Below are 26,992 nucleotides of genomic sequence, written 5' to 3'. Positions count from 1 at the left end.
TGTTATGGACTATTTCTGTTTTGTATTATTTTATTTGAGTATCGTATTGCGATTGAACATTACTTTACAGTGTCAAAGACTCAAGAGATTGCATACAAACACACACACATCCACCCCACGCGCCACACATAAATATTATTTTTCATCATGTAATTTAGATCCGTCTCCGTGACCATCTACGGTAAATTGCCAATTCATCTACAGCCAACTCGTCCACTCACCACATGGTCTACTTTTATTTAGTCTAATGCCATTCTGTCAATCAACATTTCTTCTAAACATTATTTGGTCCATTAACCATTTGGTCCAATAATCACTTTGTCTAATCACCATTTTGTGTCATAGCCAGCTGGTCTAATATCCATTTCATTTTCATTCATATTGCACAATTAAGACTTAGTCCAATTAGACCATCTGGTGTATGGACTAAATGGCTATTGGACCAACTGGTTATTAGACGGAATGGCCTTGGACTAAGTGAAAGTAGACCATGTGGTGAGAAGACGAACTGATGGTAGACGAGTTGGACGAATTGGCATTAGATGAATTGGAAATAAACACCATCTACCGGGGTCAGGTCAGATACTGCCCCTTTTTCGTCTAATTGGTAGAATGAATAGGAGTAGGAAAGGTGTGGACTGTGCTTTTGTACAATACCTCTAAAAAAATAAAAAAATAATAAAAAATGATTCATGGCGATCATGTTTTTTCTGCTCTTGCCCCTAAACTCTGGAACAATCTCCCCATCTCCATTCGTAATGCATCCACTGTTGAATCTTTCAAAACACTCCTCAAATCTCACCTCATTAAGCAGTCCTCTTAATTCCATATCCTGTTCTCTCTCACTGTATTTTGCTACTTTTTTCTCTTTCCAATGAGCGTAGAAACTGTTGTATTAAGCACTATGTTAATTATTATCATTAAAAAAAATGAATTAAAAATGATTTCACTATTTGTTAGTCTTACCCCCTCCCCTTTTTGCTGCTCCTAATGACTACTTACTGTTGATCCCTTAAAACTTGCCCCTTGCATAGAATGTCTACTGCCATTCTAGCATCAATGGCAGTAGCCAATCAAAATCAATGATAAGAGTAAGCCTAAAACAGCAGGTTTCATCACTGGCGGCGGAAGCCAAAAAAATTAGGGGGGGGTCTACCAAAAAATTTTTGATGGACACATGTAAAAAAAATTTGACAAGAAAAAAAAAAAAGGTCATTAACCTAAATTTTAAGGGGGGGGGGACAAGACACATTTTAAGGAGAGTTCACCAGTATTTAGGGAGGGACGCAGAAAACAAAATTGACAAGCAAAAAAAAAAAAAAAAGGTTATCAACTAAAAAATTTTGGGGGACTGTCCCCCCACCTAAATTTTTTTGGGAGATCTGTCCCCGCTTCCTCCGCCTATGGGTTTCATCCCCCACCCACACACACACACACGACAACAAAAAGACAAAACCATGAATTAGATTTGATATAGCGTCATCTGCGTTATATACACGAACATTCGAATTGATTTTGGTGCAAAGAAACGCTCCAAGCGGAGCCAGCAAGAGCTAGAGAGGTGAATGACACCCACCCCCTGAACAATGGATGCGCCGTATTGACTTCGCTGGCCTAGAGGATAATTTGGGGCGGTTGTTGATTGTTTATCTATCGTAAACCACCTTGTTTTATTCCACGTGCTTTTCCGTTGCTATTCCGGAGTAAATGATGGAGTCACTTGTTACCGATCTACGGAAATATTTCATATTTTAGCCGTGATTTGGTTTGTAGGTCTTGTATCTTCTTTTCTTGGACCTAAATCCTATTCGACTGGGCATCTTCCCTTGAAATTTTCAGCGGGGTGTTGGTCCGAATGGTGGTATCCTAGCTTCGGCGCGACCCGCAGCTGCAGGGGCTGTTCAGGGTCTGCGATCAGTGCATTGTGCCCGGTTTGTGCTTACTGACTGGGTGATTTCAATGTATTGTAGAGGCTAAAACGCTGCTGGATTGCATTCAACAAAGGACACTTGCAGATTGGGTCGTGAAATTTATTTTTAGAGAAAATGCCGCTTTCTTTTGAGAGACGTTGGAGCTTGGATAGAAGGTAATTTCTTCAATTATATTTTTATGTGTGTTTGCAGAACTTGAAGGCTAGAGAGTGTAGTGGGGTCAGGAGGATGATGATAATAATCACCCCGAGAGGATTGAGTATAAGGTCGAGACTCTCCCTTTTTCTCTCTCACAAAATCTACCCTGATTGGATTGTAATTAAAAAAAATAAAATTGATAGATTCATACATTCGAGAAGCATTTACTATTAATCTATTTATGATGATAATCTTGATATAAATGAATGATCTTGATAATCTGTGCTCTTATTAATATTACTGGTATTTTGTGAGTGAACAGGTGGTGGCACAGTGGAACTGTTTTTTAAATGATCTTTGACTTGTCTGGTAATGTTGATTAATCAGATTATATTGAGTAATAAGACATGCCATAAAACAATTTTGTTTTTCATTTGTTTCTCATGTAAATAATAAATGGAAGATTATCAGTTATGAAATTCAAGCTAATTATTAGTTACATGTAGCTTCATGACCTCTGGCTAATGTGCAATTTATGAGACCCCCCTCTTACAAACAAAATACCTCTGTTGAATTCTCACTTAATTTAAACTAAGATAAATTTGTTGATTAAACTACTGCATGGTGATGCCTATATATGATGAATGGTAGGCCTACATTGAAAACAAAATTGTTGTGAAAAAAATAACGACAACTGAGCATGACATTAGGTGGCCTGTCTATATACCTGGGGTGGTAGCATATATTTTTCAACAGTAATAATACTGCCCAAGCACTGTTCTGAAGATAAAGAGTTAGAGTGGGGAAGAAAATGACAAATTTTGACGCATAATGAAGAAAACCTGGTTTATTATTCATTTTTTAAGAGTTTTTTTTTGTGAGAGAGAGTTTAAATGCATTTGAATTTCAAGCTGTATTTTTCTTCATGTTTTAATAGTGTTCCAATGGAAACCATCAATTTAGGAGCAACTGCTTCTTTGGTTTCCAGCTGTTTTGTTTGTTGCAATATGTTTTTATTTGATCCAACAAGCTTTCATAGTTTATGTAATGTATGAACGGCTCTCTCTTTATGTGTAGGCTACCTCCTGTATTATTCAATAAATGTAAGATTGGATCTCAAGTTTCCCCATTGATTGTACAAGGTTGAGCCAATCCTTGCATGAAGTAGGAAGAGGATGATAGAAGGGGGAAAAAATGGAGCACAAAATGTACTTGGTAATGAAGAGCATTGGTCTATAAGATGAGTCATCTCTGTAATAAGGAGGAGGAAAAGCCGTCATGGCATGTTCGATTTAAAGCCAGTGGCATGGACTTGGACACGTGTATGGTTTAGACATATGTTTGAAAGCAGTATAATTTACAATTCGCCTGTTGAAGGTTTTCATTATTTTTGTACCTACTCAAACATGTATTTTGTTGTTAAGTTACACCAATAAAATATAATTTGGGCTAATGATCATTATTACAAATATTTGCCTAAAATATGGGAAAATATTGAAATGAGATCCATTGATCATGCCAATAAAAAACCTTTGGACTATGAAGTATGATTAAATCTAATCTTTGTTGTATATGAAGTATTATTTAATTCATTCAGTTGCATATATGTGTTTGCTGATGCTATATTACTTTCATCATGTGAAAGGGAGAAGGAGGAGAAATAATTTCTTACATAATTTAATGAAAATTTACTCAGAAGAACATCAGCTGTACCTTGTACACACAATGTTCCATGTGAATACGATTGCAAAATTTACTCTGCTTCAAACCAGATCAATTGAAATTGAATTCCTTGGATTCAGATTGATTTTGTACAATCTTTTACAAGGATATTCATCAGGATAGAGGAGATATTGCTTGAATATGAAACTTGCCTTAGGGTAAATCAAATAAAATTTGGGGGAAATGAAAATTTGTGTAAGAAAGATGGCCTGGGATCTTAAAGGTTCCCTAATAATTAGTTCAGATTTTCCTATGAAACAACGCAATATTTTGCCTGTATAAATTCCTCTTATTCTTATGATAAGGTTAAGAAGTTAGGAATTGTCAGCTTCGATTATTATGTTCTTTGCTCCGTATATTCAGTAGATTAGTGGATAGTGTTTTGTTTTCTCTCTGCTATCTTGTAATACAGTACTTACCTTTTTTTTTTGGAAGTCATATCCATTGAAGTGGATGAATGTACAAATGTATCTGTGTATGTACATGTATCTGGTGCAGGAATATATTCTTTCTAACTGAAACAGAGTAAAACAATTACTGAAGTTCTTGTCTCTTGATTGATTTTGTCTGCTTTGAAGCAATTGTTCATAGAATACCCCAAAGTTGGAATCTGTTCAAACCCAACTGCAAAAATTAATTATGTGATTATGGAAATTATATCTATAATGCAGATCCATTTTATATAACTTTCCAAAATGAAGAATAGATCAGCTTAGGTTAGGTATACAATTTGGTTTGTAAATCATGAAGTAGAAGTTTGAAAGTCAAGGCCAGTACTGTAGTTGCTGTCAGCCTGGTGTGGAAGTTCATTGGCCTAGTCTTGTTAAGATTCTACAAATCTTCATGGACTTACTCCCTCATCTGGAAGTTGTTGTGAGTAAATTAGGAAGTAATGGGGCAGGGAAGCTGTCACAGATGTTGCTGAACTTCGAAACAAGTTTGACCAAATCCTGTAGAGCCCTGGGGTGGAGAGGGATGATTAGAAGTTTGGGAGTGAAGGTACATGACATGGCATTTTGGTGAGTTTCTTGTACCTTTCACGACATTAACAGGAAACTTTGAATTGACCTGACAATTTTGATAAAGATATGCAGAGTAAATGCTTGGATGATCGTGCAACTTAAATTCTCACTATTTTTAATTAAATCTTCAAGAGCAAATCCACCCAAACAAAAAGTCTATTTGAATGATAAGAGAAATATCAAACACAATACTGATAATATTATCAAACTCTGACTTAAAACTTATAAATAAAGGAAGGTACATTTGTGGCAGATTTAAAGATTTGCTTTATGTCACAGAACAGAAATGCACATCCTGGACAGAGAGTATACAGTATGCAAATGAAGTAACCAATGATAATGTCACTAAATTTTTATGTACTGTATAAAAAGTGAAATATCAAATTTTCCTCATGATAATGTGATACAAGGAGGAATCAACACTGTTACAACCTTCTATTGTATGTTTTTAATGCTGATATTTTTCCAGAGTGCGCTGTATCCTGTCCTATTTGAGATGTGAAGTAAAGATTGAATTGAATTAAGATGATTATTTACTTATTTCCAAATCTGGTAATATTGCATGGGCCTTGGAAATGGGGGGGGGGGGGCTGCACTTTTTTCCAAAACCATGTACAAAAATATAAAAATTACCATCTGATGATGATTTTTTGCATGGTTAGCCCCCCCCCCATTTTCAAATCCGTTCCATGGCCCCTGTATTTATGTTGAGTATGTGACATCAACTATATCATTTGCATATGATGTGCAACTGTTTGATTAAAAACAAGCAAAACTTCAAAATGTCACAACTCTCTTATTCTATCTGAGTTTGATGAAATTTTTTTAAGCTTGTTCAATTTTTTTCCTATTTATTTAAATCCACTTTTTGTTAGGAAGAACTTGACTGTTAGGGAGAAAATAAATATTTTGTCAAACAAGATAAGATGAAACATCTGCAAGCAAATTACATACATGTATGTAAGGTAAATGGTTTAAACAAACAAATTAATTCAAAGTTTCATTTACACAGGAAAAATATTCATGAGTCCATAGTATAAGTCAGCGTTTAAGTGAGTGTTGCTTGAGTTATTCAGAGATGATGACTTCTGAATGTCAATGCTATGGTTTCAGAAACCTCCCTTTGCATCCAATAGTTTGAACACCTGTATTGAATCAGATTTTCTATTTTGTAATTATTTCAGGCAAACTAATAATGAATGCCCTTTTCATGAAAATTTGGTTGAAATTGTGTTTCAGAATTTCTAACATTGCATTCTTGGAAACATTCATGTTTTGTTCAGGTTTTGTCCAATTACTGGCAAATAGGGTACAATTTTGATTGGCCTTGTATTGGCTGTTGGGATAGGGCCTAAATTTTTCCATTTTCTTTTCTGAATTTTTAAAGGACAATTCCACCCCAGCAAAAACTTGATTTGAATAAAAAGAGAAAAATTCAAAAAGCATAACACTGAAAATTTCATCAAAATCGGATGTAAAATAAGAAAGTTATAGCATTTTAAATTTTCGCTTATTTTCAACAAAATAGTTATATGAACGAGGCAGTTACATCCAAATGAGAGAGTTGATGACATCACTCACTCACTATTTCTTTTGTATTTTATTATATGAAATATGAAATATTTTGATTTTCTTGTCATTGTCATGTTAAATAAAGTTTCTTCCTCCCTGAACACGTGGAAATCCATTATCTTAACATTTTGTGCTTCAGGCAACAAGGTCCTAATCGTCAAATTCGTAGAAATTGAAAAATTTTATAATTCAAACAATAAAAAACAAAAGAAATAGTGAGTGAGTGGCATCATTGACTCTCTCATTTGAATGTAACTGGCTCGTTCATATAACTATTTTGTTGAAAATAAGCGAAACTTTGAAATGTCATAACTTTCTTATTTTACATCCGATTTTGATGAAATTTTCAGCATTGTGCATATCTGATTTTTCTCTATTGATTCAAATCAACATTTTTCTGAGGTGGACTAGACCTTTAATGTATTCAATGCCCAGCCTACATTTACATGTACAGTACACTATTTGTGTCCATCACTGTAGACTAGTCCTTAAGTAGGCCTAAATTAGTCTGCAGGCACAGACCCTGATTGGAACTTTGATCAACAAGTGTGCCTACATACAAAGACTAGCACATACCTTCAGTACACTAGGCATGAGTAGGCTGCAATTCAGACCCTTTACTCGAGTGAAAGGTTTGCCCAGCAGACTAGGCCTAAATGATGCTTGCTTTTCCTTGTAAAGTTCAAAATACTAGTATGGAAAGTTCCCAATTCCACTCTTAATGAAGAATAATTGCCCCAGTGGATTAAATTGACTGGTCAACTTGAAGAAACTCCAGGGAGTGTACTTTGAATTGGGCTTTATTATTAGGCTGTTTTTAATTTCCTGTTTGTAGTTTTTCTTATCTTAACTACAAGTTTGTTTTAGATATAATTGCTGGTCATAAATTGCTAATACATGTACCTGTAATAAATGTATGTTTTTCTTTACTCTACCTTGTTTGTATACTCTGGGGATTCTACATTATATCAAACTACCACCAAAGTAAGGTGATTTGAGTGAAAATGAGGGAACTTCTGAACTTTTCTAATACTGTACAAATCTGAAAGTTATGGCATTTTAACTTTTGCATACACTTCTCTAATGTATGCATATTTTTTCTTCTCAAAAACAGTGCACAACACATGTATAAATACATGTATACAAAGAAGGGAGCCGATGATGTCATACAATAGATGAAATATCAAGTATCTTGAATTATCCTTCATGTTAATTTTCCTCTGAAATTTATGCATGATTCCAACTACAGTATAATTATGATTCAATCAAAAACTTCCTTATGAAATTAATGGATCTTTCAATCGTCCTTGATATGCATACATTCGTCTGTTTTGTGAAACAAATAAAAACTTTAGACTAACATCTGATTTTGATTACTATTTTGCCATTATGTTTGTTTGAATTAATACTGGAGGCCTACATTACATACATGTACACACCTTTTCCTATTATGTCACATGTAACATGTAGGCCTTAGAATATAGGCCTATATTTACATTTTGTAAATCAATCAGTCAACATAGGCCTATATGTATTGATTCTTCCACACTATAACATGTTTTGATTAATATTTCTTTGTGCCTCTGCTTCAATTCAGCCACTTTCTACAAGGAAAGTCTCCCACTCCCTTTGTAAAACAGTCATTTTCTTTCTTATCCTCAAAGTATTTCAGGACCTTGGACTTCTGCATAACTTGACTTGGAGGATTTCATCTGAAATGGCAGGTCATTTAAGGTCACCACAGCACAGTAGATGGGTGTTATCCATTCATCTTAAAAACACATGTGAACTTAGCCTTAAGGTTGTAAGCTCCTGTGGAGTGAAAAGGGAAAGGATGGAAGCATGTTCTCACTCCTGCAGTCTTGACAGGAAAATTATAATTTTTTTGTTAGTCGCAGTGGGTACTTTTCCCAACCTATCGGCAAAATCTTAAATATTGGGGAAGCTTTAAAATTGCAGCGAATGGGGATTTGTTTCATGTCACTTTTAATTTTCACCATCTCAGGGGGATCAAATGGCCCAACCAAGCCCATTTTCAATTTTTTTAGAACATTTCATTGATTTTTTTTTACTAAACGATCTATGGGGAAGCTACTTGCATATGGCATCACAAATCAAAAAAATTAAAATTCTAATAACTTTTTAATATTTGATGGATTTTCCTCAAACCTTCAACATAATTTCTTAACTTTTTGTGTAGGTGAACCGTGAACTTGTCCGGATGAACCCCTGTAAGGACCTGAAGATAAACATTTCAAGATTTCTTTAACTATTCAAAAATTCCTGCCTCGGACTGTGATGTCACTGTACATGCAGCTTTGCAAACAAACCTTCCTAAAGTCTGAAATGTGGAAGGAAAGTTTTAGGTCCTTTCTACAGGCTACAGCTTATTTAAAAAAATAACTTTGCTAAAAGCATTCCAATTTGGTTCTGCTGAACAAATACCAAATGTAGCAAAATGATTTCTACATGTACTTTAATGATAAGAGCTACTATTATAATAATAATAATATAGGATTTGTATAGTGCATATATCCACCTTGCTAGGTGCTCAAGGTGTTCCTATTATTACCCTGGCTAAGCTTGTCTACCGATCCAAGTGCACACAGCTTTTTGAGGAATTACATGTACTTCCTGCCGGTACCCATTCACCTCACCTGGGTTGAGTGCAGCACATTGTGGGTAAAACTCTTGCTGTAGGAAAACACACCATGGCTTGGAATAGAACCCACATTCTTCAGATTGAAAGACAAGAGTCTTAACCACTATGTAGACCACGACGCCCCCCCACATTCTGTCAGAATAGAGCACAACAGACAACATAACATTATGTTCTCTAGACGCTGCGTGTGAGAAGTAGGAACGTGCCCTTTATAACCACTTGTGTTTGAACCCAATGGAATTTTTCTTTTTGACCCCAATTTAGGAACCTCCAAATTGAGATGATTTTGAGTCCTGTGGGTGGTAAATATGGAAGCATAATATGGCTGCCTCATGTTTCCCTTGCTGCTCTCACAAGAGAGTCATCCATTGGAATATGAATTCACTATCTTCCCTTTTGCATGCCTAGCATGTATCAATTTGGTTCGAGGAATAGGAGTTGGAATTAAGATGAATTTTTGTGATAACTTTCATGGCTTCAGGGGATGGCTTTTTTCCTTATTTTGTAATAAATGCACAGGTTGGGTGGGTATTGCATTCAGGAATATGCCTATTGAGCAACAGATTCAGAATTTGAGAAGCAGTTGACTTTTAAGTTTTGAGATTGAATAGGAGATGCTGATTTCTAATACATTTATGAAAGGAGCTTATCCGAAAAATCCTGAATTATATCAGGGAGTGTACACTTGTAGTTCATTGGAATGAAAAAAAATAAATGTAAGGCCTACACAGTCTTTGTGTACTCTCCATGTTATTTATTTATTTATTATTTTTTTTTATTAGATTTGATATTCTATAGAATTATAATTGATCAAAGATATGTTTCGGATCTAGTTTGAATATCAGGTATTTGTCTGACCTTCATGAATTATGCTGGTGAGAAAGTAGCAACACTTGTTGATCCTGTGAAATAGAACAAACCAAATATTATTTGTATGTGTTTGTGATTCGATTACTAGTATCTGTTTATTGACCCGTAAAGTTGATTTAATACCTCTCATAAAAATCTGTATGGAAGAATACAAAGATTTCATTAAATTTTGACCTCTTTTATTTTATTAATTGTACAGTTATCTGTAGGCCTACATCTTTTGAGGGAGTTCTTTAAAGGAAAGGTACATGTACATATATGATAAATGAGTTGCTTTTTTGTTCCTTTAAAATATACTGGTAAAAGTGTTATTAATTTACCAATATTTAGCAAATTTCTGGCATTCAGTATTTACTACATGTATTTCAAATTTTGTAAAAAATGGATTGAACAATTTCTTTTCTTTTAACTGAAATGTATTACCAGAAATGATTGATAACAACAGAACAAATGAATAAAGTATTAATAGATGAAATCAATATGTTTTTGCAATGACTGTATCATATCTAAATGCAGATCCCTTTTTTGTTTAGAAAACAAAAGTATACTATAAAGGTCAGAATGCAATTGCCTTGTAGACAGAGGAACAGACTGCACATGTACACTGTATTACTGTGCTATTTTCTCTCCATTTAAAAAATTATAATTTTTCATCAATTATCATTAGCATGGTATGACTACATTATGGATACCAGTATTCCTCATGAGCCAAACATTCATGCCAAATTTCACTTTTTCTAACACGTGTATGCTCGAATGATGGCGCAATTAAAATGAGGCTGATATACCCAGGGTGTTAGTCACTGCTTTCGTTGATGACAAATGTTTGGTCTGGTAAAGTGTAGTCTTCTCATCTTCCAGAATCTGAAGTGCTTGAACTTCAGTGGTCACAGAATTTGATTGCTATTTCTAAAAAAATATTTGAACCTGTTCTATGAAAAAAAATGGATTCATCATGGACCGATTGACCTGTCTAGCCCTAAATGTAGATGTAAATGTAGGCCTATTTCCTCATTGGCAGTTTCTGAATGTCCAAATTTGTTGTTAAGTCCTCCTAATAAAGCATGAATTCAATGTAAATGAAGCAATTTTCCCTTTTACATATACAGCAGTTATGCACTAATACAGATCATCCATAAAATTTTCAATCATTTAAGTGCGTCATTACGTAATCAGAACAATGCAATGTAATCAAATGGCATACTTATTGTTTGGTCTACTACTTCTGTTAGAACATACATGTATGTGAGCATTCAATTTATAGAGTATGCATTTATGGCAAATTGATATGTGTAGTAGGCTGAAAGGAAGATTTGTACATGTTAGTGGTTTGATAATGATTGCTCAATATTCTGTAGAAAGGGGTTTGGAGATGAGACTAGTGCTGACTCTGTACTTGTCAATTTGCTGTATTTTCATTGCCCAGAGCAGAAGAGAGTTGAAATCACACACATACCATTCCTCCAGGCATTGTAGGGGTTAATAAAATTGAGATGCAATAAGTGGTTTTTATAGGGATTAACATGTTCAGTGCCGGCATTGAAGCTGCCTTCTAAATGAGTATCGTATGATTAGATTAATATGAATTTGCATCCCAGGCTTTAAGTTGGTGAAAGGTATGAAATCAGTGAAGTAGGATCCCTTGCTTGTGATATTTTCCTTCAGGTTTTCTGGAATCCACGAGATACAGAGGAGAAAGCAGATCTGTGTTAGCAGATGGCAATGTTATATACCCTGGTAGAGTGCAAGATAGATCATGATTAACGTACTACAATCTATGTTATTCACATTGAGTCATTATAAATCCTCAAAGTTAGCAGACAGATTTGAAAATCCATGGCGTTCTATAATGATAATGAGCTTTAAGTGTATTGCACCCCCCCCCCATTTCTAAATTTCACAACTCTAAACTTCTGTATATTGAAATATTTTCTTTTTGAAAATAATGATATTGGTCACACTGTAGGCCCTACATTATTTTTATGATTTCTTTTTTCTTATTCTCTATGTACAGTAGGCCTCTTTGTATATCGTAGTTTTGGTTTTATTTGAATTTGCAGCCATGGTGTTACATGAAGGCGGAAATTTCATCAATTTTGACTCTCTAATGAAAGAAGATTATAGCAAGGAAATTCAGAACTATATGAACATGCATTATAAATAGGTATTCTCAAACAAATAATAACAAATGATTATATGTTTTTTGGTTTTTTTAGGTGAATATCACTGTTTTCTTCAAATTCTTTTCCCCTCTGCTCCAAGCATTTTGTTTTTATATAGAGCATTCACCAATGTTGAACATTATAATATATTTTATAATGATAATGGTTCCTACAGTACTACTCTGTAAATTATTTGTTTTGCCACATTGTGTGCAAGGTGCATTGTGCCAGAATCAATTCAGCATAGTTTATATTTGAGCTGTAATTGGATCTTGTGTCCATTCAAACTACTTCATCTCAGAGATAATTTATCATCTCGTTTTTAGGAGACATCTTAAATTGATGGATGACTTCGAGTTGAATGTCTTGACAATTATCCTTGTCATTCACCATAGAGATTGCCAATTTGCCATATTTTGGGGAGCCTGGCGATTTATGGAGGCCCTATATTTCATTTTTCAGAGTGCATTATAGTGTATAGTGGATTTGGAAACATTAACATTTATGTTGTGGAGAGCATTAAACTCCATTCAAACTCTAATAAGGATAATTATTTAAACTCCATTATGAGAAAAAAAATAATGCAACTTTTTCTGCTTGCATGAATTGCCTGTACATTTTTGTGTGGATACATATTAAAGAAATCATTAGAGTTTTGTCGATTAAAAATAATCTAAGATAAATTTTGTTCAAATGGTCATACAATGTATACCCCTCTATTCATGCATAGGCCTATAGAGATTTACATAGGCCTCCAGACTGCAACTTATGCACAGTACTTTATACATGTAATCTGTGGAAAACTAATTGTATACCTGCATTTCTACTCATGGAGGTACAGGTACCAGTACCTTAAAAGTTAATACCCTCTTTAGCATTACAAAACTTTGGCACCTGTTTGCACCAAACCATACCTCGTCTACATATTGATTGCGTTTACATCTCTCATCCATCTTTGTATATATTTTGGGACCTCTTTTCACCCCCTCATGACTATTGTTACTCTTCTATTCTCTACTTTTCAGAGCGGAAATCCTCATTGTTTGATTAGCCTGCCCCCCTTGGGTGACCTTCAATATAAGAATAGATACATTCTGCATTAAGCTTATTTTATTGTTGACTGGATCTGTCTGTTATCTTAGATTTTGTAAAGCAATGATAAATGTGAGCATTCTAGAAATTAGCTGAATCTAATCTGCAAGAGAATTCTGTTGAACATTTCACACTCTTTGAGATTGTAACAAAAATAAGAATACCGGTATGTCTATAACATTTTACATGTAACAGTTCTTGTATAGCTCATGTCACATTTTGAATGTCTCTATGCACTTCCAAAGGACTTGGATTGTATTACCCTGGCTTGAGCTTGGCAGGCCTTACAGTGCACAAGCATTTTAAGGAATTCATTCCTGTCAGGTAGCTGTACCCATTTACTTCACCTGGGTTGAGAGCAACACAATATGGATCATTATCTTGCTGAATAAAAATTATGCCATGGCTGATATTTGATTTTACGACCCTGCTTCAAAGCCACTATGCTCGATGTTTGGCAACATGTACATATTGATATTGTAGTAGGCCTACATATACACGCAACTTCTCTTCTATCCTATCTTTTGGTTGGTGCCCAATTCAACATCTCCAAATCACTTGAGTTTGGAAAATAATTTCCAAGAATTTTTCATTGAGAGTGCTCACAACATTCTGATTTCAATACCAAATTGTCTACATTAATGATTTTATGTGAGAGTCATGTAAAAAAAAAAATCTTTGGCAAGCATTTGGTCATTGGCTTTCATAGAAGGTCTTTTTTTCTTAGATGAGACCGAGTTAGAATGGATTGATCGTAGGTGATTGAAGCCTCCAGGTTTGTCTGTGTCAGAGAATACACCCTCAGGTATTTGTAGAGTAGCTGTCACTCATTCACTGTCAACTCAACTCCTCAGGTAATAATGGCCTGTTCAGATATTCTGAAACTTATGGCTTGGGTATGTTCAGATACGCCAAAATGGATTCTGTTCAATCCTTGTTTTCAGGTTACATGAATTTGGGGTATATCATTCACAATATTGAACTTGCATGTGACCAAATTTCAGATCAATTAAAGCCTAATCAGGTATTCAATTGCAATATCAAGAAACCAAGGAAATGCAGAGGAAGAGGATTTTCTATTTCTACAAAATGACCCCGAGATTCTTCCCCATGCTGAGGTTTATGCAGTTTAAGCTGTTCTGATTATGATTTATAATTAATTAGACAGGATGTAACTTGAGGATGAGGGTTGAACCAATTGAGTACATGTGAGACATGAGGTGCCTTGGACAATCAAGAAAAGCAATGAAAAAATGAAAAACTCACAATGTACAAAAAGTTCATTTCAACCCACCTTTGAACTTTATTAGTCGCTATGCTTCACACAGTCTTTGAATTTTGTTTCTATTTGTTTTTCCACATCATGTTTATAGAGCTGTAATGTTTAATCAAGCGGGCAAATGTGACTGCAGGACAACACCAACAAGTTGTAGGAATGCGTGTCAAATGTTGGCAAACTATTGACACTCCTGTTTAATCCCACACATGCATGACCCTGCAGCAATAAAGGTGAATCGTTAAGGTGGTGTACTCAGAAAGTGCAGGCAAACCGCACACACAAAAAAATCAGAGTGATTTTACATTTTTTATGTTTCAATCTATTTTGTAAATGTGTTGAAGCAGGGAGCTACATGTATTTCCTGGCTGAATACGCATTAGGCCCTATATTTCTGATATTTGCAGTTTATTTTCACACAAGCAGGTGTGTTATTCTGTATGTTTATTGCAATCATTTAAAAAAGCAAATGTAAATTTTTCTTTCAATGTATTTTGTTCTTGAACAAACATGTAGTGTAGTTCTTGCCCCCGAACTTCTTATAGTATCTTTATGCAATCTTAAGTTCTATCTCTTCCAATGGTTATTGCACCTTTTTAAAATGTTTCTGTTACTTTTAAAATTCAGACAGCCAAAGACATTTGGAAATTCCATGTAAATTCTTATCTTGAATATAAACCAACAACTCTTGCTACATACCATTTCATAACTTCCAACATGAGACTTATGAATAATTAACTGCAAAGTTATGAGGGGGCCAAACATGGTATATGGGGCAAATTTTGCAAAAGATTTTAACATTATATAAACTGTTATCATATTTCATCCTTTTTCCTTTCCTTTTTTCTTTTATCTCCCCCCCCTCCCACCCATTTGATCGTGGAGGTTAAGTCACCACCCCAATTTATACACAAGTGATGGCAAACTATCCATTTAGATGAATAACATTATTAGATAGTACAATACATCCACATGAAGGTTCCTTAAATGTCCTATTGATTTTATACCACATACTAGTGCAAGGAAACCCCCATAAAGATTATCAGAATAGGTTCTTTAAAAACATTCCTTGTCATACTGTCTACAGATACCTTTCATCACTCAAGCTATACATACCTTTGTCTTTCTCAATACCCTGTAGGCTTGAGCAGACATTTCAGGTTATTGAACCCCTTGAATCCCTCAGAACGGTAGTATGATGAGAGACATTCATTATTTTGGTTTCTATTTTTCTTTTCTATTCATTTTTTTCATCATTATTATTTATTTCTTTTTTTTATTATTTTAATTTTTTTTTTTTTGGGGGGGGGAGGGCGGCTCATTGGCGGTGGAAGGCAAAAAATTTAGGGGAGGTCCACCCAAAATTTTGGAATGGACACAGGTAAGAAATTAGACAAGCAAAAAAAAGTTATCAACCAAAATTTTAGGGGGGGGGGGTCCACCTGAATTTAGGGGGATGCAGAAAACAAAATTGACAAGGAAAAAAAAAAGGTTCTCAACCTCAACACCCCTCCCCCCTCCCGCTTCCGCCACCTACATGTATGGGGCTGCTTATATAGTGACACAACATTTTTTCCTGCAAATAAATTGCTCTGGTCTTAATATCTCATAGGGCATAGCCTAGGGTTAGAGAAAAAAATTGTAATAGAGTTTTTGGTTCAGAATAATGTAAAGGTAAGGATTGGGGTTTATTTAGCTTTGATATGGAGGTTGGATTTTATGTTTGGCTATAAAATGTGGAGAGAAAGTCTCTTCTGAAGACCTATAATGCCAGGATGCTATGATATCACCTTGCAGACTTGCTATTCAGCTAAATCGGCATGACATGTAATCATTCACTGGGGACCTACATGTAGTTGACAAAGAGCAGGAACTCTAGAGACATCTTAGCTTTATTGCATACGTGAGCTGACGTAGCAGTGGAATAATAACTTCACTTCATGAAGAAAGTTAAGAGTCTTAAAACTTTTTTTTCATGAACTGAACTTTACCCTGCTGCAAGAGTGAACAAAATGATAGAGTACTGTCTGTCTACTTCTGTGTAGGTTCTTTTACACCAACTCAAATAACAAAAATCTTGGTATTTTGCCAGAGTAAAAGCAATGGCAAAATACTTTCTGTGGAAAGTTGGAACATATTCTCAAAATTCAAGATTGTATTGATTTTTGCAGTATGAATGCAAATTACAAGGACTCTTGATGTAACATGTAGAACTGTACGGGAGCACTGGTGTCTATTCAGGCATATCTGAATCTGCGAAATGGATTATTGGATATTTTGAGGTCAAATTAGAAGTTCTTGTAATTTATGTGTATTTTTGTTATCAGGCAGGTGTTAATACACCTTATGTTCTCACTTTCCTCCCACACTGGACTCCTTGAACTTGATTCAGAAGTTTGGATGAAGGGAAGGTCAGAAGGAAAGAGATGAAGATGGAGGGGTAGTAGAAGGATGACAGAGGGAGTACACAAATCCTTTAGACAGGTTACCCCATCCACACATTACCTCTCCCTCAATATTAGAGGATTGTAAGAGGAAGAAATACGAGAATGATGGAAAGAACTGAAAATGAGGGGATGGTAGGAAAATTATGATGGGTCTAGTGATGGAAGGTATGACAGTTCTGAGATTCCTCCTACATGTCAACTCTTTGACATAGAAAACCAAGAAGTGGGCTGAGTATGAGGAAGGATACAGATGGAATAGACTGATGATTGAGAAGGGGTCTTGATTGAACAAGTCACACTCACTATTACTTTATTCTATTGCCTTCATGCTCATGAGTAGGCCTACATGTACATGTAACATGTATTCTTAAATGAAAATATAGACCTAATACTTTTATTTTGGAAAAAACGCAAAGTCTGTAAATTGGTACAAAGGGCCTTAGTCACAAGGGTGCAATATATGGCTCAATACTAGAATATTACATTCGAAAGTCATGAGTGCAGATCAGTGGAAAAATTGTAATCTTGAACTAAAATGCAAAAAGGAGATTGTTCCTATTGATAGATATTAAGGGATCTTCTGCTGTTTGTCAATAGAAATAAGACCACTGGAAAAATTGTAATCTTGAACTACAAGTAACATACCAATAGGAGATAATTCCTCTTGATAAACTATGATCCTCTGCTGTTTGCCAATGCTTCATCAATAGTATCAAGCATATTCCTATCCTGGTTTATCTCCAGTGTCTGGCCAAGACTTGACCTTGGAATGCATCGTATAGATAGAGTTCATATCTTAACATGCAGAAGGACATCAATCTTGCATCATGTTCATATTCCAAGGTCCTTTTGCTTTTAACATGCACATTTTATCTGAGATATCAAGTTCTAGAGCAAAAGGGTACAAGGAGTCTGTGGGAGGAGGCTGCTAATTTAAGTTTTGCTCCTCGGAAGGGTAATATAATTTCCAAGGGAAGAGGATGTTTGCAATGGGAGGTAGTCCATATGCCAAGAAGGGGTGCGCTATTGCCCCCCAGGGATGGTGGTATAGAGGTGTCTTCAGGGTCATAGACCTGCAAGATAGAGATGATCTGGAAGGATGAAACCTCTTTGACTTTAAACAATTTTAGGTCAGACTCTAATATTAACATTGAATGTCAAAGAAAACTTTTTTGTGTACCAGCAAATAGGGTGTGTTCTAAATATTTTGGTTTTGATTAGACTTGGAGTGAGACTACAGGTTCACCCTGAAAAAGTGTAGAGTTCGCTCTCTTAAACCAGGAAAAACATGACTGTATATATAAACTGTATTTACTGGTATTATCTGAGTTAGTACATTTATAAATTTCAACAATTTACTTTCAAATAAAAAAATTGTATTTGCTAATAAAGGAATAAAGGAAAACACAATTGTTGAATGCAGATGGTGAAATATTTTTTTGATAATTTGTATTTCCCATCATATTGACTTTGGGGTAGGAGTATTTCAAATGAATCAGAGAGATTAGAATGAACCTGATGAGTGGGTTGAAGTTTAATGTTCATGGAGGTGGTATTTTAAAGTAAGTGAATTATAAGTATGGAATATCATTATTAAATTTTAAGGCATACATGTACCAACCCATTCTCATAAAACTGCTTTAGATCTGCTTGATAAAAAACATTTTTCAATATTGCTAGATTAATTGTATTAATAGTAAACATGAATTCCTTTTGAAAATGTATGTTGAATCCTCAAAGCTGAATGTTTTTCACAATGAAGTGTGTTTCAGTGAGAAGACATTGTATCTCTCAAAGTTGATCCATTCTGAATGTTTACCCTATTCAACAAGCACGTCACCATGATGAACTGGCTGAGAAGCGCTAATGTGGGGCCAAATGAAGTGAAATTGGACGTGTTAGAGTCGGATGCACTCTATGCATAAAGGCACGGGATGAAAAGGGGGGGAGCTGGGTAGGAAGATACACATAAGATGTGCTGAAATGGAGCTTGGATGCAAATGTGTAATGGATGCAGGGGAGTGGGATGGAGAGGAGAGTATGAAGAGGAGGATGAGAGTACAGGGAAATGAACAGGTGGTGTTTTAAGACTGGTCTTGATTTATGCGATCTTAAAATCGGTTTTGACCTTCAGATACCTGATAAAAGATGAGGGGAGGCTTGTACAATGTACTACTTGGACATTGGAGGGTGGAATGTAGAAATGGTAAGATGGGGAATAGACAGGGCTAGATGATTGTATAGTGAAGAGATACATTGTAAGAGATAACTGGTGTTGAGGTTCAGGAAGAGAGAGAGATAGAGGGAAAGTAAGAAAAAGAGAGAAGAGGGAAAGGCGGAAGATAGAGAGGAAATATTTTAATGTTTTACATATTTACTGAAAGGGGTTACATTTCAAACAATATTTATAATTGAAACATAATATTAGACATAGTGTAAGAGTCAAGACTTCTTGATGGCAAACTAAATGAACTCCCCCGACATGCATGATATAGAAGAGAAAGGATTAATAAAAATTGCTTCCAATTGCCCAATTTTTTAATGTAATTATACATGTAGAATGTCAAATTAGACAGACTTACCCATATTAAACTGTAAATATTTTGTGGTTAATCTTGTGATGTGTTGATATTTTAGTATCTATACATCTTTTTCAATAACAATCACAATCATTAGATAATTTCTAGTTTAATATACGTAGTATGTAGGCCTATTTAGCAACACTGCTCTATTTTTAGTGATTGCTTCAGAGGCTTGTAGGTCACTGGCATGAGCATATGTTATGGATGAGGGCCTATTATTACCGTTTCTATTATTACATGGTTGACCACTATTAATCTAACGCTGAAACTGCTGTAACATATGGTTGAAATATTGCTAACATGCTACTTGCAGTGGTATCCCGTCTCTAATCGCATTAATACATAATGACATCACAAACTGCTATAAAAGTGACCACTGGGAATATATTGCAATGTAACTTTAATCAATATGTCATTTACTGCTCACACTGTTTAGTGGTCATTGGGGTGTATTTCTAGAAATCAATAATTCACAAAGAGGATACGAGTTGTAGTATTTTGTGTGCAAGCCGAATGAGACTTTGTATGAAATATTCATTGGACCAGGCCTACACTTTATACTGCAAATGAAAATATATGACCCACACATGCCTACCGTATCTTGATCTTTCTCGAAAATAACAAGCATTATCAGTATATTTAGGAGTCATGGTAAACAATTAGCACAGTCAAATCATGCCCACACCCCTCATATTGTTTTGTAGTCTACATCTTTTCTTCAGTTTTCCATGTACTTGTTCAACGAAATGGTATGACACATTCAAATTTTGAGTTGATGATAATGAGAGTTGCAATCATTCACACTATTTCCGCTTAAAGTGATGAAGTGCCCTTGAATAAAGGTATTGTGCATTCAATTTGTCCTCAATATAAGTAACACAAAGTCCATACATCGTTTTCTATCTACCCCATTTAACTGAAGTATCTTTACAAACATAACAGAATGAAGTGTATGCATAGCACAACTCCTGAAGGAGAACTAAGATTTCTTTTGATATTTGCTGTAACCATTAACATTGGTGTATGGTTGACACAGCAGCTGATAATGGTTTTGAGCATTGGATTAAAGTCTATATGTCTCGATGGAAGAGCATGATGTGATGTTAGTGTTACATTCCATTGTCCTCTTCACATTGGAAAGTAATACTGAATTTTCTTTTAAGTCTGAACTTTTTTACTTTTCAAACTGTTGAAAAAAGGAAATTTGTATTCTTGCATTCACCCATTGATATTTATTATTTCATTCATTTATTAAGATTTCTTTCAAGACTTTGTTTTTTGCTTGCCAAATTTTTATAGAGTGCAAACCAATGTAACATTTGTGTTGAAGACCTGTTTTGGGGGGCAAATTTTTTTTTGGTTGGAAACAACCTACGATTTGTGGTAGAGACCTTTTTTATGTCAACATTTCATTCAGCTTGAAACCAACCTTTCAAAAATCATGTGTACGCTACTGATGAAATAATGTACAGGTGTTGTGGCTCAATGGATTAGTCTCAGAACTTGGAACCACAAGGTCCGGGGTTCAAATCCCACCGCAGCACTTGTGTCCTTTGGCAAGCAGTTTATCTACATTTGTCACTCTCCATCTAGGTATAGTTAATGGGTACCCGGTAGGAAGGAATTCCTTGAATGCTCTATCGTCCGATCAGGATAGCCATGCTAAAGTCAGGGTAATAGTATATAGCCAGGATGATGCAGCACTAAAAACATTTGTATTAAGTGCTATATATTGCATATTATTACTCCTAAGATGACAGATAAGAAAGATCTATTTGTTTTCTAGTTATTTTTTGTTTGTTTAATTCATACATTTATTCCAGTAACTTTTATGTATTTTTTGTTTTTCCAGTTAAATGATTATTATGCAGGTTTGGGGGTTTATTTATTTGGCCAACAAATGCTGAGTTTTGTGTTCCTTTGTACATGAATTATTAAGTTTTCATTTTATTTTCCCTTGATTACAGGAAAGATGACAAAAAGGAGGATAAGAAAGATGACAAGAAGGATGATAAGAACAAAGATAAAGATAAAGAGAAGAAGAACAAGAAGGAAAAGAAAAAGTACAAGACTAAATTAGAGGTAAGTTTGAAATGATGAAAGCTCCATTTCTTTTCTGAATTAAACCTTATTTGTCTTTTCATCCTACTAGGTCAAAATTAAAAAAAAAGGGAATGAATTATATTCAAAGTTTTGGTAAAACAATGATTGAAGCAGTATCTGCTTGATGAGATTCTGTCCAGTATGCATTCGTATGCAGGCTCATCAATGAAGCAGTGGTGTAATAAGTGATATAGCTCCCTCTACAGGACATACATGTATATGACTATTCAATCACTCTTTCATACTGTCTTGGAGCCGAAGATAAGTTGTTTTTCAACATACCTCTATAAAGAATGGGGAAATATACATTACTGCATTTTGAGTGGATGTAAAAAAAACACACACACGCAAAAACTAATGTACCATTTCCCATATATGTTTTGATAAAATCATTGCAACCTTCCCTCGAGATGGAGTCATTTGAAATCAGCCCAGAACCATTAGGAGTAATGAGGTGATGTGATGGATTCAGAACCGTTGTTTCAAACACAACAGGTTTTTTTTTTTGCCTATTTAGGGTATCACAAGAAATGATAGTTCTAAAAATCTAATGCTGCTCATTAAAAAATAACATGGAAGGAACATTTTATGGTATTGGCCCCATACACAGAAAGCAAGAGAAAGAGAGAGAGAGGGGGGGGGGGGCTCGAACAACACATGAAAAGAGTCACATAGATATACTGTACAAAGTGTACATTCAGAAATATTAGTACATTAATTTTTACAGATTTTGCAGCAAGATCGGCCAGAGTGAATTTAGAAAAATACTCAAATTTATGAGCATTTTTTGAACCAGGGTTCAATAGCCAGTATACTTTTTTAAGGAGACTCTATAATTTGACCTACAGAGGGCAACATTTAAGCAAGAGAGCTTCAATGCTGCATCATGCACATGCATTGCAAGATTCTTTAATACATGTTTTTAAAGTCACAGATCGGTATTTTAATTATGATGTTGCTTGAAATATAAATTGCTTAATTGCTGTTTGATCTATGAGTGCTTAGGTCTATCAGACATGTCTGATGCTTTCTTGAGAGATACTGATGTTTGTATAATATCAAGCCTTAGTTTTCAAGAAGACGTCTTGTTGATCGCCCAGGTGGGTCGATTGAACCCTTACACTTTTGCACTTTGGATGGCCGTAATACCCCCTGGTCTCTACCCGGCATTTGGCCCCATACTCCATTTTGCCTTTCTTTTGTCCGCCCAAAGAAAAGTTGCACTGAATGTCACAACAGCTCATGAATCAAAGCATTGATGAATTACGTGGCTGTACATGTAGAGCTAGAATATGAGCAGAAAATACAATTTTGTTGCCTGAAACGTTAATTAAAACCAGCAACAAATGGAGAAGGAAGTGACTCTGTGATTGTGGAGTGTGCAGGGCGAATGCAAGAACGGCAAATATGTTTTGAAGCCACCGAGCGTAAAAAATTAATCCTGTGAAAATGAAAGCATTTTCCGTAGATAGGGACAGAAGAGATTGATCAGATTATTATCTCTGATGAGAGGAGTGATGAGCTAGAAGATAAACCACAATATCGCCAACATGACTCCATGGCAGCCAACTAAGCAGACATTGTGATCACCTCATCATCACCAGGCATCATGAAATTTGGATTAAATTACAAAGATTCTTTGTCGCCAAATGGGAAAGTACATAGGCTCCAGAAGTATGCCTACTTTTTGTATGGTTTGTCAAGCAATTCTGCTTTGCTTCATGAACGTACATGTGCTTTATATGAACTTATACATGGGGACTGTGCAGAGTCAAAATTGCTTGCAGGAAATTGAAAAAATAATGAGTTTGCACAACAAAGAAGGGAATTCAAATGTGTGAGCTTTCCAGAGGTCAGTTTCTGTTGATACGATGAAATGTTAAGTTTCAAGTGTTTCTCTTCGTTCATTGTTCATTAATGGAATTATTTTTTTAAAATGGGATTTGAAAGAAAGATATACGAGAGAACAATAAACAGCATCTATAGGTGGTTTCAAACCGCCTCGATCACAAGAATCCCCGTTAAATTACGAGAACTTTTTAAGGCTAAAAAATACCCGTTAATTATTCCTGCATTCACACCGCCCCGAAACACATCCTTCGGGATAAGTTCCCGAAGTTACGAGCATGCGCAGTGTGGTCTGATAAGCAGGCAAGGCGGGAGATTCAAAATCACTAGCCCAGCAGCCACCCACGCCGCCGCGCCCAACGACACGCTGGGATAAAAGTTCCTGTAATTTGCTTTCACATCGCCAAAATACCTGCGACCTTGGAAAAATCCCCACGAAAGTTCTCGTAATTTCGCCAAGTACCTACTATTTAGCGGGTATTTTCTTTCGGGGAAATTACGCGTAGTTTGCTTTCACATTACCAAAATACCTGGTATTTTCTGATCGGGGTAAATTTCCCGATCATAGAATACCTGGAACTGGCGAACTTTGAGGAGGTCTGAAACCGCCTAATGTGAGAGCTATGTGAGAGCTATATGTGTGCTTGTTCATGCAACCAAGAGGATGTTTCATAAATTAGAGCCAAGTTATCTATGAACTTTCTACAGATGTTAGTAACACTGAATAACACAATCACCATTGCAATCAGTCATCATTATCATCATCATCATCATCATCGTCATATCACTTTTATCATCACCATCAATATTTTCTACCACCATTGATATAATCATGGTAATTTCCATTATATTCATGTTTGTAATAAGTATGATTTCTGTGTTATTTTGATATAATTGCCCTCGTTCTGTAAACTGTCAGTCATGCTACAATCCATCTTGAAGACCAGATTATAACTCCAAGGTCGATATCCTTCTCCATGAATAATCTTTGAATCTTCCCCATTGCTATGGCCAACAACATCTTAACACCTCACCCAATCTCATGGCCAATTGTCTCCATATTACTTTCCTGTGCAGGGGGAGTAAAGCACACAGAGTGATGCCTTGTAACAGGGTTGTGCATCACTCTTGCATGATGATGTGGTCCGTGTGGACGGGTAGTGGGAACCACAGTGCCACTCCATCTACAAATCTCCCTGTTGACTCTTGGGTGACAATATACTTGGGGAATACTAATGCTTCGCCAAATAACTCTCGGATACATCTTGTTTTGAGTACAATCACCTCCCAAGCCCCAAGCTAAATGTAAAGTCATGAAGGGTATATAATCATTTGCATTTGTGTGGATTAAGGAGGGCCCTTCATGTCCAGTTGATAAGCTATTTTGGTCAAAGATGGTAATTGAGGAAGGAACTTGAAAAAATAACAGCTCCTCTCCTTGCCACAAACTTGACTCTGATTTATATAAACATCTTGATAATATTATGCATCACTATCAATTGCAAAATATTATATTTTTAGAAGAGCAAAATTTCACCATGTAGGGCTTTGCCTGAATGATTTGCATTTTCTACAGATATTGTAATTTGAGAAGTGATGCAAATGCAAAGAACATCTGTTTAATGATTATGAAATGCATTTCTATAAAACTAAAGGGTGAAACATTATAATTAGGAAAAAACATTGGTGATTTGCATGACAATGTTGTAATGAGTGAAGATTTTTATGAAGCATGAGCTGTAACCAAACTCATAACTGGCACTGTAAACAAACATCTTGAGTTAGCGAGCTGAGAAGCAATTATAGGAGGTGGAGGGTACCCTATCGCTCATATCCACACACACTCATTGCAGGGCGTTGACATCTCTTTGGAGAGATAAATCTTACCTACATGCAGGCATCGTAGTGTGGGACTGAAAAAAATGCAAATGCAGTAAAAGGATGGTGTCCTTAAAGAGAAATTTAAATGTGACTAGAAGAAATATACTAGTAAACTTATGTAATTTTGATCGATAATAATCTGATGGTATGAAACAGTGGAAAAACAAGGATTTGATGAAGGCAAGCAGTAGGCAACAATACATGTGAATTAATTTCAGATAAGAGAAATTAGTTCACAAAATATTACAAATTTAGGAAATGCATTTGATTTTTCTAAATGAAATAATTTTTGGAATATTAAATCATTTAACACCTCAAATACAGATATCTTTATATGGAAAACACTACTGAGTATTCTTTTCCAGTCATATTTGATGGAAGGGGGATTTCAATGAAAGCATTTTTTTTGTATATGAATAGAACAATGTCAATTAAATATGGGAACTAACAGAGGTATTTCAGTATGAAATTGAAGCTCAATTTATACAAGAAACTTAGCTGACTTTGCATCACACATGGAGCAAAAACCTTTGAATACCCTTTGCTACCCCCTTTCTCTATGTCATGCTCTTCAGCGTAACGAATCGCTTGATGTTTACGCCGTACAGTCACACGCGACAAGGAACCTGCAGGACGCGGCAGCGTGGCGCCACTGACTGACGACTCCTCTGACAGCTTGCGGAAAGTTTAAGGCCTGCAAATTGAGGAGAATTCAGCCTAGAAAGGAAGGGAAGTGGAAAAAGAGAAGAGACACAGATTTGCATTTTTTTGTAGTGGTTGCGTGAGATCGGAGACTACTGGGAAAACTTGATAGTGCAAGAGGTTATCTGTACGTCTCTTCTCTGATAGTGATGCATTTTGCAATACCCTAACGGTATACCAATGCACTTTAACTGCTGTATTTTGTAGTAGAAAAGTTGGTTTGCTTTGCAAAGTCTGTTTCTTTTTAACTTACTTCTGAAATATTTCTAAGTATCATTTTGGGGGAAAATTATATCATTTTGGTTCTCCAAATTATTTTCAATTTTATCATGCTTGAACCTATGCTTAGATAGAATGTTTGATGCTAGAATATTCATCATGCAAAGTATCTTTTTAATAACATTTAATTGGACTCTGATTTTTGGAATTTCAAAATTAATTTAATGAAAAGTACATATTTGGATGCAATATCAGAATTGAGGAAACTTTCTTTCATGTCAGACTAGTACAAATCTGATCATGAAATTAAATTGATTTGTAAATTGTTAAGACTTTCTCTCTTCTGTCTAATGATATGATCACAGTATGACGGCATTCAAGATCTTTGCTTTGTTTTGAAGTCCTTTTGGACTGACTATTCATATTGGGATGCTACATTATGAAGTTATGGTAATAAAATATTTAATATGTATAATCAGGTTCTATCCATCTTTAAAAGTAATTCACAAAAATAGTCTGTTATTTGTAAATAAGAACATTTTAAATGCAAACAAATATTTTCCTGGTTGTTTCATGAATTTAATCTGTATACTTCTCCATTGCACTTTTGTAAATCTGAGAAAAACTAACACTTGAATCAGGTCAGGAAGAACAAGAATGAAGCAAGAAGTGAATGGATGTAAACTCATGAATAGATGGTGGGAGAGAGAATGAAGATGTGGGGATGAAGTTAAAAATTCTGTTGCCATGGAAACATGAAACA

At 35.3% G+C, this 26,992-nt stretch overlaps 1 protein-coding gene across 1 annotated transcript; it reads left to right on the top strand.

Annotated features, from left to right (window-relative positions):
* The first annotated feature begins 1,479 nt into the window (after positions 1-1,479).
* On the top strand, positions 1,480-26,231 carry LOC121428501 (protein PXR1-like). Its single transcript, XM_041625142.1, has 3 exons — positions 1,480-2,086; positions 21,444-21,558; positions 25,884-26,231. The coding sequence occupies exons 1-3, from the start codon at positions 2,046-2,048 to the stop codon at positions 25,962-25,964; spliced, it is 237 nt and encodes a 78-aa protein (XP_041481076.1). The 5' UTR covers positions 1,480-2,045; the 3' UTR covers positions 25,965-26,231.
* The last annotated feature ends 761 nt before the right edge of the window (positions 26,232-26,992 follow it).

The sequence above is a fragment of the Lytechinus variegatus genome, chromosome 1 (genome assembly GCF_018143015.1).
Source record: "Lytechinus variegatus isolate NC3 chromosome 1, Lvar_3.0, whole genome shotgun sequence".
Classification (NCBI taxonomy): domain Eukaryota; kingdom Metazoa; phylum Echinodermata; class Echinoidea; order Temnopleuroida; family Toxopneustidae; genus Lytechinus; species Lytechinus variegatus.
This window is presented reverse-complemented; position numbering and strand designations above follow the sequence as displayed.